Source organism: Callorhinchus milii, unplaced genomic scaffold (assembly GCF_018977255.1).
Source record: "Callorhinchus milii isolate IMCB2004 unplaced genomic scaffold, IMCB_Cmil_1.0 Scaffold30, whole genome shotgun sequence".
NCBI lineage: Eukaryota > Metazoa > Chordata > Chondrichthyes > Chimaeriformes > Callorhinchidae > Callorhinchus > Callorhinchus milii.
The window spans coordinates 3,326,371-3,343,985 of NW_024704771.1; the positions used below are offsets into that span (position 1 = coordinate 3,326,371).

The 17,615-nt window shown below is 48.2% G+C and overlaps 1 protein-coding gene across 1 annotated transcript in view; it reads left to right on the plus strand.

Annotated features, from left to right (window-relative positions):
- LOC103189476 (complement C4) overlaps positions 1 to 11,303 on the plus strand; it is a 53,734-nt gene extending 42,431 nt beyond the window's left edge. Inside the window, 10 exon segments of the mRNA XM_007909893.2 lie at positions 72 to 165; positions 1,265 to 1,427; positions 2,685 to 2,787; positions 3,811 to 3,882; positions 4,492 to 4,594; positions 5,409 to 5,498; positions 6,725 to 6,817; positions 7,891 to 7,977; positions 9,937 to 10,069; positions 11,012 to 11,303. Coding sequence (XP_007908084.2) covers positions 72 to 165; positions 1,265 to 1,427; positions 2,685 to 2,787; positions 3,811 to 3,882; positions 4,492 to 4,594; positions 5,409 to 5,498; positions 6,725 to 6,817; positions 7,891 to 7,977; positions 9,937 to 10,069; positions 11,012 to 11,153 — 1,080 coding nt within the window. The 3' untranslated portion in view covers positions 11,154 to 11,303.
- The last annotated feature ends 6,312 nt before the right edge of the window (positions 11,304 to 17,615 follow it).

Below are 17,615 nucleotides of genomic sequence, written 5' to 3' on the forward strand. Positions count from 1 at the left end.
GCGATGAATAACCATGAGTTGTGAAGCTCTTTGTGATGTGTATAACTGTATTTCGTTTGTCAATCTTTAAGATTCTGAAAACATATCAAGTTTTGGAAGAGACCACAAACATTTGCAACCATTTCAAACTTGAAGTGAACGTATTTGGTAAAGTAGAATACATGAGTAAGTATTGCCTCTTCTATTGCATCAAATTGCATCACTCCAATGCTCATCAGATGCCACTGGATCCCTATTTCCAAATGGATCACCTTCACTGACAGATTGCCTTACTCCCTTGTACCTCACCCTCTCTCTGACCTGCGGGAATCCCACTTCTCTGCCCATGCCCTTTGCTCAACCAATGCAGACCTCTTGTGTTCATCCACTATAACCTCAATCTTGCGTTCCCTGCTGCTACTCCTCTGTGTCAGCCCCGTTTTACCTATCCGTCAATCCCACTTGAAGTCTCATCTCTTTGACCATGTCTATAGTCACCATGTGCTCCAGCTTCTCCTCTGCTATTTGTCGGACTATGCCAATATGAAGAGCATTGAGATGTTATCCTACTTTAAGGGTGCTGTTTAAGTGCAAGTTGTTGTAAAATGGTAATCAATGGGCGGCCGGATAGCAAACAACCCTTCCTGGTGTGTGTGGGGGGTGGGTGGGGGGGAGGGGAGTTGCATTGCCGAAGCTATCTTCCTTGGAATGAGAGAATAAACCACGGTCCCGTCTGCCTGTTCAGATGGGCATCCAATATATCATGGCGATACTCGAAATAAATGTTCCTCCTGGTGACCTCACCAATAATTCCTCAAATGGAATTGTACTTTCCCTCTCAACCCAGTTGTGCCCTTTAAATATCATTTAACACCTCAATCACAAAGCAGTTTCGCCTAAACGTAGTTTACACATGCTGCGTGCTATCCACACACAGAACTGCACAGATTACGGCGGCTTCATCCCACAGTTTGTACACCATTCACACAGTTAGCATCAGGTTTCAATTTATTGCATACAGTTTATGTGCAGTATACACACAGTTAACGCACTGTTTGCATTCAATTGTCACGGTATTTACACTCCGTTAATGCACAGTTTGTACTGTGTCTACATGCAGTTAACTTGCAGTTTATAATAATATAGATTATATTAATAATTCTTGCATTTGATATAGCGCCTTATCGCTTGCTCGAGACATCTCAGAGCATTTCACAGAATATACTGTATAGCTTATTTGTGGTTTACACGTAGTTTGATGGTGTCGCAAAATCCCATTCCACAGGGAGTATAGAATATGAACAAGAGGACTATGATTACTCTGACTACGGTATGGCTGCTGATCAGCCTATTGGACACATTGGCTGGTTTGACATCCGGAGCCGGAAAAGGCGAGCCCTGCCCAATGGTGCTGAGGATGAAGGGATCTACTATGAAGTCTGTGCCTGGTGAGTGCCTTATGTTACTTTTGAGTGAATCAGTCAATTATCTCACAAGACGACCTGTGTAATAATCCCTCCAAAACCCAAAACAATAATAAATTGGTCATTTTCAATCCACGACTGTTTGTGGGACATTGCTGTGCGCGATTGGCTGCCGCGTTCGCCCACAAATAGACAGTCAATTCACTTTACAGTGTGTTCTGTGAAGCGCTTTGGGACGTCCTCCCGACGTGAAAAGCGCTACATCAAATGCAAGGATTAGTATTATTATTATTAATAATAATACTACACGTCCCGATGGCAGTGTTGCACTATTCGAGCAAGAAGTTAAGCTGAGCTTCCGGCTACAACTGTTCAGGCAGATCTTAAACTACCACAGGGCTCTCGTGGCAAAGAAGCAGAGTACTTCTCCTGGAAGGCACTCCCCCACCACCCACTGCCCTCCTCCCACCCCCTCCTCCCGGGACAGCAATTCTCTGGATAAGATCAATTGTTTGCTGAAAGTGGCTTTGCTGGACATTGCTGTGGACAAATTCCTGCGTTTATTTGCGAAACGTGCAGTCAATACACTCTCCAGTAAATCTTGTGAGGTGCTTTGAGACATTTTGATGATGTGATGAGGCACTGTCTCAAATCCAACAATATAATAAAATGTAATCCAAACAGTGTAATAAAATAAATATATACAATAAGTAATCTTTCTATTTGATATAGTACCTGATCATATCTTCGAGGTGACTCATGGAGCGTCACAGAATATAGTGTAAACTGAATTGACTGTAGATTTTGTGGGCAAAACGCGGCAGCCAATTGCGCACAGCAGTGTCCCACAAACAGTCATGGATTCAGTGACCAATTATTATTATAACTTTAATGGATTATTACTCCCGATAAAGCAATCCAACAGTCAACTAACAACAGGATTCCAACTTACTGCTCGGTAAATAGAGATGTGTGGAGGAAGGAAACTTGCCCAACGTTTCATCCTGTCTGGGAATTAAACCCAAGTCTTTTCGTTTGCGAAATGATTGCGCTAATCGCTAAGTTACAGGACTCCACAGTTCTACCCTTAAATCGCGATTTAAGATTTAAAATCCAAACAATATAATAAAATACTTATTTATATTGTTTCATTTTATTACTAATAATAAGATTCTTATATTATTGTATCATTATTCACCACTAATTCACATTATCTGATTATTTACCACATTTGTCTTCCCCCGTTAATATTTTCATTGCATTTATTTGTATGTGACACAGGCGGGAACCTGAAAACGAAGACGGCGAGGAAATGCCACTAATGGGGTTCGTAGACATCACACTGCTCAGCGGCTTTGAACCAGAGACTCATGACCTGGACCAGGTACAGACCAATGTCTTCAAACCTTGAGGGGAATGGAGGGACTGAACTATGAGGAGAGTAAATTGGGTTGGTTCATGCTGGATAAGAGAAGATTGAGAGGCGACATGATTACTATCTTTAAATTTTCTAAGGGGCTAACAATGTAGAGCACGATAGGCTGCTTCAGCGAGTCCAGGATAGTAAAACCAGAGGACACAGCCCCGATTTTGTGGGGGGAGGGCTGTGAGGGTAAATTAAGAACAAATCGGTGGAAACCCTAGTTCAGAGAGGAGCAAATAGTCAACCCGAGGAGCAGGCTCACAAGGGAGACGGTCGAAGCAGGAAATGTTGATTCCTTCAAGCACAGATTAGATAGTTTTCTTTTAAGAAATAACATGGATTATGGGATACAGTACATCGCTAGTTCGGGACATTCGGAGTCCTGTCGCTCAGTGGTTAGAGCACTCGCTTTGCAAGCGAGGGACCTGAGTTCAATTCCAGGCAGAGGGCCAAACCTCGGGCAAGTTTCCTTACTCCACACAGAGCCTAATGATAATCCCTCCAAAACCAAAAACAATAATAAATTGGTCATTTTCAATCCACAACTGTTTGTGGGACATTGCTGTGCGCCATTGGCTGCCGCGTTCGCCCACAAATACACAGTCAATTCACTTTACAGTGTGTTCTGTGAAGCGCTTTGGGATGTCGAGAAGACGTGAAAAGCGCTATATCAAATGCAAGGATTGTTATTATTATTATTATAAGGCGCTGTATCAAATGCAAGTATCACTATTATAAACCCTACAGTCACCACAACCCCCACAGAGAAACACACTCTCTCTCTCACTCTCTCTCTCTCTCTTCTAACGTTTTGTCTGCTTGACAAACATCATTATTATTATTATTCATTATTCATAATCATTATTATTATTATTATTATTATCGAGTTTGTATTTTGGCAGTTTGCATGAGATAGATATGCGTATATGATGTTGGGGGCCAATAAAGTGTTGTAAATTAAGTGAAACGTCTTCACTTTTTCAGCTAAAGGCTGGAGCTGAGAATTACATTGATTCATATGATTTCAAGGAAGGGCGTCTGATTCTCTACGTTCAGGTCAGGAGATGATTGTTCACAAATTGGTTCTACCGTTTCTATATTCCAGTTCCTCCCTCCCCAAAGCTGTAGACTCTACAGAACTCTCCAGCCTGTAAAGCGCCAGGCTCCGCAAGCCTATTTCCCCCACAACACTTGAATCCATCCCTCAGTCTCTCCGCCTCACTCTGCCACCCCCCAGAGTCACTCCGTTTCACCCGTCCCACCCAAGAATTCTTCCGCCTCTCATCCCTCCCTTGAATTGGATTCACGACTGTTGCTGGAACACTGCTGTGTGCGATCGGCTGCCGTATTTCACCCACAAAACACACTTTACAATATATTCTGTGAAGCCCTTTGAGACATCTCAACGAGGTGATGAGGTGCTACATAAAATGCAAGGATTATTATAAATTTCAAGTGTTGTTTGGGGGCATAAATTAGCACAATCACAGCCATAACAAAGTATTGCATTCCTTACCGCCATCAGTTGTAATTGTTTTTCCTCTCCCCTAACCGCCCCCCTCCAAATGTGGGCCCATTTGTTTCCTGCTCTTCCCCAGATCATCTTGAAGATCAGGGGTTCCCTATCACACAGCGCAGGAATTGTTGATTGTTCTTATCCTTTAGGTTATGAAAATAAAAGATTGCTTTACATTTGGGGCCAAACAACTTTTTAAAATCGGATTAATACAACCGGCGACAGCGACACTTTACGATTTCTATAACCCAAGTAAGTGATGAACCCTCCCCCCTGTATATTTATTTCTGACCGATCAGTAAACAGTATCTTCGTCTGCCTTGGTCACGCTCGCCTCTCACATTGAGCTCACAGTCTAGGCTGACAACAGTCCTGAGGGGAGCATCGAATTGATCCATCTGATGAAATGTTAACTGAGTTCACCATATCATAATATTACCACACAGACGAAGGCCATTCAGCCCACTGTGCCTTTGTCGGCTCTTTGGACGAGCTACGCAATCAGTCCCACTACCCTACTCCTTTTTAAGGACGTCCTCCTGACGTGAAAGGCGTCAATCTTAAATGGAATCTTGTTGTTGTTGTTGTTGTTGTCCTTCCCCATATCCTTGCAAATTTTTCATTTTCAAGACCTCGCCAATTCCCGTTTGAAAGTTACCATTGAATCTGTTTCCACCAATGTTTTTCAGGCAATGCATTCAAGGCCAAAACAACTCTCAGGGTGAAAAAATGTCTCCCCTTTGTTTTGTTTGCCAATTAAATCTATGTCCCCTGATACCAACCCACCTGAAGTGGTAACAGTTCGTCCCTATCTACTCTAGCAAAACCCCTCATAAGTTTGAACACCTCTATTGAATCTTCCCTCAACCTTCTTTGCTCTAAGGAGGACAATCCCAGCCTCTCTAGTCTCTCCACATAATTGAAGTCCCTCATCCCTGTATCATCCTGGTAAATCTCCTCCGCACCCTGAGACATTATAGATTGTTCACTGCTATTGCATCAAAACCGCTCGGGTTCATCACTAACCCAACGCTGCCCTCTCACCTTGGATTATTCTGAATTTCAGGTTCCAAATGCACCATATTTTACAATGCTCCTGAGCAGAGCACTGTTGTGTCCAAGCTTTGTCAGGATGACGTTTGCGAATGTGCCGAAAGTAAGTTTCAATCAGATTTCCTGGGAATTTATTTGGGATATGAGGACACAACTGTCGGGAAAGTCTTTTGTTTCAGTCTCACACACACACTCGCCGACACATAGTCACAGACGCACATTCGCAAACACACTCGGAAACACAACCCCGGGCACAGTAGTGTCACACCTTCCCCCACAGCAGTGACGGTTCCGTCCACATTAGCCTCGGGTAAATAGAAGTGGGCAAAGGCCAGAAGGCCTGTTTGTAGCGGAGGGACGGGTTACAGGTGGTGGGAGGGAGGGGGTGGCGGGGCTGTGTGTGTAGGCTGAGGGATGAGGGGGTGTGTAGGGGTGAGGGGGTGTCTGTATGGGTGAGGGGGTGTGTGTAGGGGTGAGGGGATGTGTGTAGGGGTGAGAGTGTGTGTAGGGGGAATGTTTCCAGCGGGGAGTGTGTGTGCAGTGGGGGAGTGTGTGTAGGGGAGGAGTGTGTAAGGGGGGTGGTGTGTGTTGGATGGGTTATGTGTGTAGAGGAGGGTGTGTGTATGGTAGAGTGTGTACGATGGGGGAGGCTGTGTGTGTAGGAGAGGGCATGTGTGTAGCAGATGGGAGGTGTGTGTACGTGAGGGAGTGTGTGTAGGGGAGGCGTGCATGTAGGGGAGGGCTGCGTGTAGGGGAGGGAGTGTGTGTAGGTAGTGTGTGTAGGGGACCGGAGATGTGTAGGTGGGGGTGCGTGTAGGGGAGAGGGTGGTGTTTGTAGATGAGGGTGTGTGTGGGGGAGGGAGTGCATGTAGGGGAGGCGTGTGTGTAGGAGAGGGAGGTGTTTGTTGGAGAGAGGCGTGTGTAGGGGAGGGTGTGTGTTTAGGGGAGGCTGTATTTGTAGGTGAAGGGTGTGCGTAGTGGCGACGGTGTTTATGGTGGGGTGTTTAGCTGATTCCGCGGAAAAATCGCAGCTGCACTTTTCTATTTGCCCAACTAAAGAGCTGGTCTGGGCTGATCAGTGGGTGGACAGTGCCTGGAGTCCTTCGGAGTTACCTGGGTCCGAAACAGAGGACGGACATGATCCTGACATTGTGTTGCCACCCCGGCACCTTGGAGTCAACTCAGCTGCGAGGAGATGCCACTCACCACCACGTAGAAGATAGATCGCAGAACTCCCTGAGCGAAGGGTGTTCATCACCATATTTGCCTGTAACAACAGAGACATTGGGATCTCAATCCATGCAATTGACTGTTGTGTGTCTATTCCAGGTCCTTGTCCTCGTCTGAAGCGAACTTTTACCAACGATGTGGCTGATTGGGCACGGATCGATTTTGCCTGTTATACCCCAATTGTGGACTATGGTAAATTAATAAGCCTCCAAGCGCTTTCTACGAGCACAGCAGGACCACAGGAACGTATAGGATGGCGAAAAATAGTCCAGCCTAACACTCCAGCGCTGATGAATTGTAGACAATCTGACCTGAGCTGCTTCCTTTGTAGGAAATGTTAAATCTGCGCTCTTGCCTGACTGTCCAGGTGGGCGTTAAAGACCTCTTGGCCCATTTGCCCACAAAATACCCAGTCAATTCACTTCACGGTATATTCCATGAAGCGAGTTGAGACGTCTCAAAGATGTGATACGGTGCTCTACCAAATGCAAGGATTATTGAAGATTGTTATTATTTGAAAATAGAAGAGAATTTCCCAGTTTCTCTCTTCCCTTGGGTTGGGCCAAGAACTACCCAAATAAAATTGCTCATTAACTTCGTAGCTGCTTGTGTGATGTCGCTGCCAGGTTCACCCACTAACAAACAGTCATTACTCTTTACAAAATATCTTTTGAAACACTTTGGGATATCCTGCTGACACGAATGGCGTTAAATGTAAGGATTATTTACTTATTGGATGACCTCTTTGACTGTGACTGTGTCAACTCCCCACCAACCTTATAGAATCATAGATTATTAAAATATTGCAGCAGACGGAGGCCATTCTACCGATCATGCCTGTGCCAGCTCTTTGGAAGAGCTACTCAATCAGTCCTACTCCCCCGCCCTTTCCTTATTTCCTTGGGTTTTTTTTTTTCTTTTCAAGTACCTCTCCGATTCCCTTTGAAAGTTGTTATTGAATCTGTTTCCACACCTTTTCAGGCAGTGCATACCAGAAAGATTGTCACAATTCTATGGGTAAAATAAATACTCCCGTCTCCCCTCTGTGTTTTTGCCAAATATCTTGAATCCACATGCCCTGGTTATTGACCCACCTGCCAGTGGAAACAGTTTCTCCCCATCTGCTCTGTCAAAACCCCTCGTAATTTTGAATACTTCTAGCAAATGCGGTACTCCGAGACATTAAGGGAGATGGGCGTGTGAGTCATTTATCCGATGGACAAATTGTTGGCAGTGACGCTTTGTTCCCTGAAATTATATTCCAGCTTTCAAAGGCACCATATTGCACAAGAAAACTGTTGGATTTTTTAATATCTATGCTGTCACCATCGTGAAGATTATCAGAGCAAGCGGTGAGTAACTGACAAGATTAGTAGATTTTACGATAATAAAATTTATGACTCTCTTCAGGTGCAGCGGGAGCTAAGTGGGGTCTCTTTGGAGTTGAACTGGCTCCAACGTTACTTGTTTGGCAACGGAAGGTTAGAATCGAGCTAACCCTCCTTCGTGGTCCCTAGTCCAGTTCCTGAGCCCGGCGAGCACGCAGCATTTTAGGGCACTGTGGGCAGGGAGTCGTCCGACTCAATTCCTGGTAACACTACGAGCCGATGCCCAAATAGGTAGAGCTTTCAATGCCAATGTAGACAATGTAGCTCCTGGGACTTCTCCAAACCACTACTACTCCCATTGGAGAAAGCTCTCCGTCCTTACGGATGGCATTACTCCTCCTCTTTCATTTTTAATGGTCACTTTTTTTTTACTGGAGGTGAATTCCCTCACCCCCGTACACATACACATACAGTAGAATCGATATCGTTTCCACTGGGAAGAGCACTGACCCTCTACACAACTCCAACTATTCCAAAGTTACATCTTTTATGTATTTCGAACTCCACCTCCCCTTTGTCATAGTGCCTTAAGCCTTCTTGCTTCTCAGCCTCGAGATGGGCAGGTGTCCGAGGCTGCAGACGTTTCTTTCTGTGGTCCAGTGTTCTTACATCTGTGCTCAAGGACCCGAGTGCTGATCACCTCAGAGGAGTGAACATCTTCCCAGGAAAATATGAACTGTAATCAGAAGCTAAACTCAACCCGTCCAGCAAAGCGAACTTCCTGTTTTGTACGGATACAACCCCAGTTCCTGGTTTTCTCGGGTCACCTTTACTCTTTATCTCTTGGCTACTTATTTTACTGTGGTTACATACCATTTCTGCTTACTTTTGCACATATTTTTATCCATATCGGTGACTCTTTAACCCTCAATTCTTCTGGAATATTCAGTTGCTGCTATCGCTGTACCAAATGTATCCCAGCAACGGGAAGCTATGTGATCTTAGACGATTTGATCCCAGAAGTAACCCAAACACACCCTCCGGCATTCCACAAATCTGGACTCTTGCCAACCCGTGGCGAATACCTCCAGGATTAGGGGAGCAGAATGCATCCCTCCAGGGAAGAGAGCGCGCATTCGAATCTAATAATCTATATCGTGTGTGGATGGGATGCATGGCCAGTTCAGTTTGTTTGGATGCCCTTAAGCACGGTGATGTTTTTTCCGCTTGAGTCAGACACCCAACTGACCCTCAGAAAAAATGATTTACATTTAAACAGTGACTTGCACCGTGGGAGGATGATTCAGGGTATTTAACCCTTTGGTCTGGGCACTCGAGGAAGCTAGGGAGGAAGCTGGGGGAGGGGAGATGACTGCGTGCACAGTCAAAGAGTTAAGGGGCAGTGGGAGGAGAGGGGATAGGGGTTAGGGAGAGGCGGAGGTCCAGAATGGGGCAGAACGGACTGAAAGTTGCTGATGGTGGCGTGGGCGGAGGGACGAGCTGGCTCAGCGCGGTTTCTGGAGGTCACGGAGGGAGGGTGGGAGAAAGTCAGAACAAGGGGGTTGAATTCAATCCGCTGGAAGATGGAAGCGATGGGCTTGGGGTGGGAGAGGACTCGGGCTGCAGAGATCTGGACAGTTTGCTGCTTGTGCTGACCCAGCGAGAGAGAGAGAGAGAGAGCACACATAGTGCAATTGGGGGCTCGTGCAAGCCAAATACCAATGGAACTGGATGGGCTGAACCCATCCAATCACACTATGTGTGCTCTCTCTCTCTCTCTCTCTCTCGCTCTATGCCTTGGGAAGGTTACTTACTCCAGCAACAGTGAGTGGGAATCCGGTTGTTAGTCGAGGGGTGGAGGGAGGAGGGGAGCTAACCTAGAACCTTCTTACTCCACCACCGTCCCGTTTTCCCCCCCCCACCCAAAAAAAAAAGGAAGTCGCACTCATTGACTTTTCTCTTTCTTCACTGCCTTGGAAACAGAGCGAGACGAGATCGTGAAGGCAGGTGAAGTCCGTCACTTTGTGCAACGCTCGTCCTGCCTGCTGAAGCTGAGTGACGGTCAGAGCTACCTGCTGATGGGGAAGAGCGGAAAGACGAAGGACGAGAATGGGAAGTGAGTACAAATTTGACACGGTCAGGGGAACGGTTTTTTTTTGGGGGGGGGCACGACACAAGAGGTAAGCCCTGGAAGCTGAACTGGATCCAAGGGAACGTGCACGGTAAAGGAAAGTTCGAATCAAGTCCACCCGTGGCACTTTTGGTGTTCCGGTTTCAAGGGATTTGGACAAGATGGTCGTTCTTTCAAAAACGCCGGCGAAAGGGCACAATGTACTCGGTGGCCTTCTTCTGTGCTGTAAGATTCTATGACTCGACTCGATCGTTAATGGTGGGAATGCAGTCTTTTTTTTATATGCATAAGGCTTACAGGGCTTACTGTTTCACATCCCCCGCCCCAACCGCCCTACCATTGGTGGCTGGGCCTTCAGCATCTCAGCCCCTCGGCTCTGGAACTCCATCCCCCAGTACCTTCGCCGCTTCCTCCCTTTCCTCCTTCAAGGCCGGTCTCAAGACCTTTCTCTTTGACCTTCAGCCTTCTGCTCCCCTCTCGACTCTCTACCCCCTCCTCGCTCCCTCCCCTCGCACTGACCATTTCCCCCACTGCTCGGGTCCCGACCCAACTGTCCAGCGCTTCGGGACGTCCTCCCGACGTGAAAGGCGCTCTATAAATGAAATGCTGTTGTTGCTGTTGTTACATCTGGGCGCTCCTTAACTGCATAGAATATGAAAGCCAAAGGATGACGTCAGTGTGGAGTAAATCTCAACAGATGGAGTGAAGCGAAGTCTGTGGCAAGGAATGGCTCATGGGCGAGTTTGTGTTTATTCTGATCTCTGCTCGTGATTAACTGTTTTAATCTTGTACTGAACGGCAGAAGCGGAGGACACGGAGGCCTGTGACTGAAGTGGGGTAAATTCAGACCAAATTGAACTCGATGGACCTTGGTATTCTTTTGCCTAACAAACTCTGTTGTGTCCTTACGTTCCTTCTGCGCCACAGGATGCAGTACGTCCTGGACGCTGATTCATGGATAGAACAGATTCCATCGGATGAAAAATGCCAGGGAACCAAATCCAGAAAGCCGTGTAACAAACTGTGGGAGTTCATGGAGCAGCTGGAAAAAGAAGGATGTCAAGTGTAGCGAGCGAGAGAGAGAGAGAAGCTATCTTTAATGCTTGTTTGTGACCCCCTCCACCCCCAACCCTCCATTTATCAATGCTCTATAATGGATATATATTTGTGTCAAATCATCACAAACCTCAATAATACTAATAATAAAATGATAAGCATCCTGGCTTTCGTGAGTGACTGATCAACTCATCCAAACATCTCAAGACACTTTGCTATCTCAGTGATAATACGTCGATCCTGTGACCATCAATTTGGAGAGAGAGAGAGAGATACAGAGAAACACAGAGAGAGAGAGAGAGAGAGACGGGGAAACAGACAGAGAGAAGTCGCGGCGGGAGGCGTGCAAGCCGAATAATAATAATTATAATCCAGACGCACACAGACTCACATAATCACCTGACACACACACACACTGACACACACCCTTACATAAATACCCTGACACACACACACACACACTCACTGACACACACCCTTACATAAATACCCTGACACACACACACACACACTCACTGACACACACCCTTACATAACAACTGACACATCCTCACATAAACACCGACTCACACACACACTGACACACACCCTTACATAAACACCCTGACACACACCCTTACATAAACACCCTGACACACACACCCTGACACACACCCTTACATAAACACCCTGACACACACACCCTGACACACACCCTTACATAAACACCCTGACACACACCCTTACATAAACACCCTGACACACACACCCTGACACACACCCTGACACACACACCTGACACACACCCTGACATAAACACCCTGACACACACCCTTACATAAACACCCTGACACACACACACTGACACACACCCCTACATAAACACTGAAACACACTAACTCACATAAACACCTGACACACACACACACACACATACACTGACACACACCCTTACATAAACACTGAAACAGGCACACCCTGACATAAACAGCCTGACACACACACACACACACACATCCTTACATAAATACCCCGAAACAGCACAGGCACACACCCTCACATCCACCCACAAACAAGCTCACACGCTCCCTCATATTCTGACTCAAAAACTCTCGCAGAAACACACACACAACCTGACGCACATCAACTTACGCAGACACCCTGATATGCACCCTCACCAATCCTCAACACATTTCTATGTACGTAAACCGTATATCCATATTTAATAGAATCACAGAATTGCAACCGCACAGAAGGAGGTCACAGAAGCGAGAGACCCGAGTTCAATTCCAGGCAGGTCAGGGCGAAACCTTGGGCAAGTTTCCTTACTCCACCCAGAGCCTAATAATAATCCCTCCAAAACAAAAAATAATAAATTGGTCATTTTCAATCTACGACTGTTTGTGGGACATTGCTGTGCGCAATTGGCTGCCGCGTTCGCCCACAAATATACAGTCAATTCACTTTACAGTATATTCTGTGAAGCGCTTTGGGACGTCCTCCTGACGTGAAAAGCGCTATATCAAATGCAAGGATTATTATTATTATTATTATTCGGCCCATCGGATCCATGTGGGCTCTCTATGAAAGAGATCTGTCCAATTAATCCCACTCCCCCGCTCTCTCCCCACAGCCCCCCCAAACATCTATCTACTTCTCTCTTGAAAGTTGTTATCGAATCAGCTTCCACCACCCATTCAGGCAATGGATTATTATTATATTTCTATGTATCACATACACATCTCAGATGCACCTTCGCAATCTACGCACATCACCTCGTAACGTGGCATCTCTTCACAGTGACTGACACACCTGCCAATGGAAACAGTTATCTACTCTATCAAAACCTCTCATAATCTTAAAGACCGCATAACCGCCCAGCCGCCACCCCAACCCCCACCCCCACCCTACTCCCACCCCCGGGTTGTCCTGCCCTCCCCCTGGTCAGGGAGCCTGGACGGCTCACCAATGGCCGGGGACAAAATCGGCGTCAGGAGGAGGAGCGGCCAAGGAGGAGTTGGCTGTGTCGGGTGTCTGTCTGTAATGTGGTTGGGGGGGTGGGGGTGCAATGTGATGGGGGGGTGTGATGTGATGGGTGAGTGTGATGGGGGGTGTAATGCGATAGAGGGGGTGTAATGTGATGGGGGGGTGTAATGTGATGGGGGGGTGTAATGTGATGGGGGGGTGTAGTGTGATGTGGGGGGTGTAGTGTGATGGGGGGTGTAATGTGATGGGGGGGGTGTATATGATGGGGTGTAGTGTGATGTGGGGGGGGTGTAATGTGATAGGGGGGTGTAATGCGATAGAGGGGGTGTAATGTGATGGGGGTGATGTGAGGGGGGGTGTAATGCGATGGGGGGGTGTAATGCGGATGAGGGGGTGTAATGTGATGGGGGGTGTAATGTGATGGGGGGATGTAATGTGATGGGGGGGTGTAATGCGATGGGGGGGTGTAATGTGATGGGGGGGTGTAATGCGATAGAGGGGTGTAATGTGATAGGGGGGTGTAATGTGTTGGGGGGGGGTGTAATATGTTGGGGGTTGTAATGCGATGGGGGTGTAATGCGATAGAGGGGGTGTAATGTGATGGGGGGTGTAATGTGATGTGGGGGGTGTAATGTGATGGGGGTGTAATGTGATGGGGTAATGTGATGGGGGGTGTAATGCGATGGGGTGTAATGCGATGGGGGGTGTAATGTGATGGGGGGTGTAATGCGATGGGGGGGTGTAATGTGATGGGGGGTGTAATGCGATGGGGGGTGTAATGTGATGAGGGGGTGTAATGCGATGGGGGGGGGTAATGTGATGAGGGGGTGTAATGCGATGGGGGGTGTGTAATGTGATGAGGGGGTGTAATGCGATGGGGGGGGTGTAATGTGATGGGGGGGTGTAATGCGATGGGGGGGTGTAATGCGATGGGGGTGTGTGTAATGTGATGGGGGGGTGTAATGTGATGGGGGGGGTAATGCGATGGGGGGGTGTAATGCGATGGGGGGGGGTTCGCGGTTGCTGAGAAACCGTTAACAAGCATTTGGTTTCCAACCGACCCCCCGGGAGCCGCGCGAGAGAGAGAGAGAGAGAGAGAGAGACTCCGCCGTCACCTGGAGACTCTGTTTGTTTGTTTGTGATCTCCTGAGCAACGCGTCCGCTTGGCCGCGTCTCTCCCACCATCGCTCCCTCTCTCTGTCTCTCCCCCCCCACCCCACCCACCACCCCCCACACACACACACACACACACACAGACACAGACACACAGAGACACAGACACACAGAGACACAGAGACACACACACACACACACACACACACAGACACACAGAGACACAGACAGACACACACACACACAGACACACACACATAGAGACACAGCCATACACTCACACAGACACATACACAGACACACACAGACACATAGAGATACAGACACATGGAGACACAGACACACACACACACACAGACATAGTCACACAGACAGACAGACAGACAGACAGACACAAACTCACACGTGCACAGAGACACAGACAGACACACACATAGACACACACACACACACACAGTCACACAGACACATAGAGACACAGACACATGGAGACACAGACACACACACACACACACACAGACATAGTCACACAGACAGACAGACACAAACTCACACGTGCACAGAGACACAGACAGACACACACATAGACACACACACACACACAGTCACAGACACACAGAGACACAGACACATGGAGACACAGACACACATACACACACACACAGACATAGTCACACAGACAGACAGACAGACAGACACAAACTCACACGTGCACAGAGACACAGACAGACACACACATAGACACACACCCACACACACAGTCACACAGACACACAGACAGACAGACACAAACTCACACGTGCACAGAGACACAGACAGACACACACATAGACACACACCCACACACACAGTCACACAGAGACACAGAAACATGGAGACACAGACACACATACACACACACACAGTCACACAGACACATAGAGACACAGACACACACACACACACAGACATAGTCACACAGACAGACAGACACAAATTCACACGTGCACAGAGACACAGACAGACACACACATAGACACACACACACACAGTCACACAGACACATAGAGACACAGACACATGGAGACACAGACACACACACACACACACAGACATAGTCACACAGACAGACAGACACAAACTCACACGTGCACAGAGACACAGACAGACACACACATAGACACACACACACACACACACACACACAGACATAGTCACACAGACAGACAGACACAAACTCACATGTGCACAGAGACACAGACAGACACAGACACATACCGACAGACAGGGAGACAGACACACTCACATACAGTCAGAGCACCGACACGGAGACCCACCGACAGAGAGACCTAGAAAGACACACACACACACGCGTATATGTAGTGAGTGTATGTAGGGTGTAGTGACTGCGTAGGGAGTGCAGTGACTGTGTGAAGCTGCGTATGAAATGTGTGGGGTAGTGTAGTGATTGTGTGTGGGTGTGTAGTAATTATGTTGAGTGTAGTGACTGTCGGAGTCCAGTAACTGTGTGTGGTGGGGTATAGTGACTCTGTCTGTGAAGTGCTGTAGTGATTGTGGGTTGAGTGTAGTAACTTTGTGTGGTGATTGTACGTGGGGGCGGGGTGCACAGGGACTTTGTGGCATGGTCTGGCGTCTGTGTGTGGTGTAGTGACTGTAGTGGGGGTTATCACTCTTCCATAAGTGGTACCTTCACCCCCCCCCTCCCACTCCCCTCACATACAGTCACTACAGTTACTCCACTCCACACAGTCATAAAACTACACATTCACTTCCCCTACACAGTCACTACACCAAACACAGTCACTCTACACCACACAGTCACTACACAACACATAGTCACTACCTTCCACATACAATCACTGCATTCCACAGTCATTACACCCCACATAATCAGTACACCACACACAGTCACTACACCACACAGTCATTACATCCCCCACACAGTCACTGCACAACATGCAGTCACTACACAATACAGTCACTGCACCACACGCGGTCACTACACAACACACACTGTCATTACACCAGTCACTGCACCACACGCGGTCACTACACAATACACACAGTCAATAAACCACATAGTCACTGCACAGTCACTACACCACAGTCACCACAGAACATAGTCACTACACCACGCAGTCACTGCACAACACACAGTCACCACCCCCACACACAGTCACTACCCCCCCCACAAACAATCACTACCCCCACACAATCACTACACCCCACCCACAGTCACTATATCCCACACAGTCACTCCACCACACGCAGTCGCTACACCACATAGTCACTATACAACACAGTCAAACAGTCACTTCATTCCAAACACAGTCACTACCCCCCACACACAGCTACTGCCCCACACACGCGGAGTCACCACAGCAGCAGCGCACAGTCACTACATCACGCAGTCCCCACACGCACAATCACATATTGTTACTGCACCACACGTCCAGGTCACTGCTCCCCACACCCGGTCAGTGACTCCCTACACAGTCACTCACTATATCGGTGTGTGTGTGTGTGTGTGTGTGTCTCTGGGTCGGTGGGTCTCCGTGTCTGTATTCTGGGTTCGATTCCCGGTCGGGGGGGGGGGGGGGGGAACCTTGGGCAAGTGGGGGCTATTGCCACAAAAAATAATAAAAACGATCATAATTTGGTCACTCAATCCAATGTGTGTTTGTGGGGACACCGCTGCGGGCAATTGGCTGTTGCGTTTCACCCACACAACACAGTCAATGAGCTTCACGGTATTTCCTGTGAAGCGCATCGAGACATCTCAACTGCAACAACAACAACAACAACAACAACAACGAGATTCCATTTATAAAGCGCCTTTCACGTCGGGAGGACGTCCCCGAGGCGCTGCACAGTTGGGTCAGGACCCGAGCATTGGGGGGGAAATGGTCAGGGTGAGGGGAGGAAAGGGAGGGAGCGAGGAGGGGGGAATGGTCAGGGTGAGGGGAGGAAGGGAGGGAGCGAGGAGGGGGGAAATGGTCAGGGTGAGGGGAGGGAAGGGAGGGAGCGAGGAGGGGGGAGATGGTCAGGGTGAGGGGAGGGAAGGGAGGGAGAGCGAGGAGGGGGGAGATGGTCAGGGTGAGGGAGGGAAGGGAGGGAGCGAGGAGGGGGGAGATGGTCAGGGTGAGGGGAGGGAAGGGAGGGAGCGAGGAGGGGAGAGATGGTCAGGGTGAGGGGAGGGAAGGGAGGGAGCGAGGAGGGGAGAGATGGTCAGGGTGAGGGGAGGGAAGGGAGGGAGCGAGGAGGGGGTAGAGAGTCGAGATGGGAGCTGAAGGCTCGTCAAAGAGAAAGGTCTTGAGACCGGCCTGAAGGAGGAGAGGGAGGAGGCGGCGAAGGCACTGGGGATAGAGTTCCAGAGCCTCGGGGCTGAGAGGCTGAA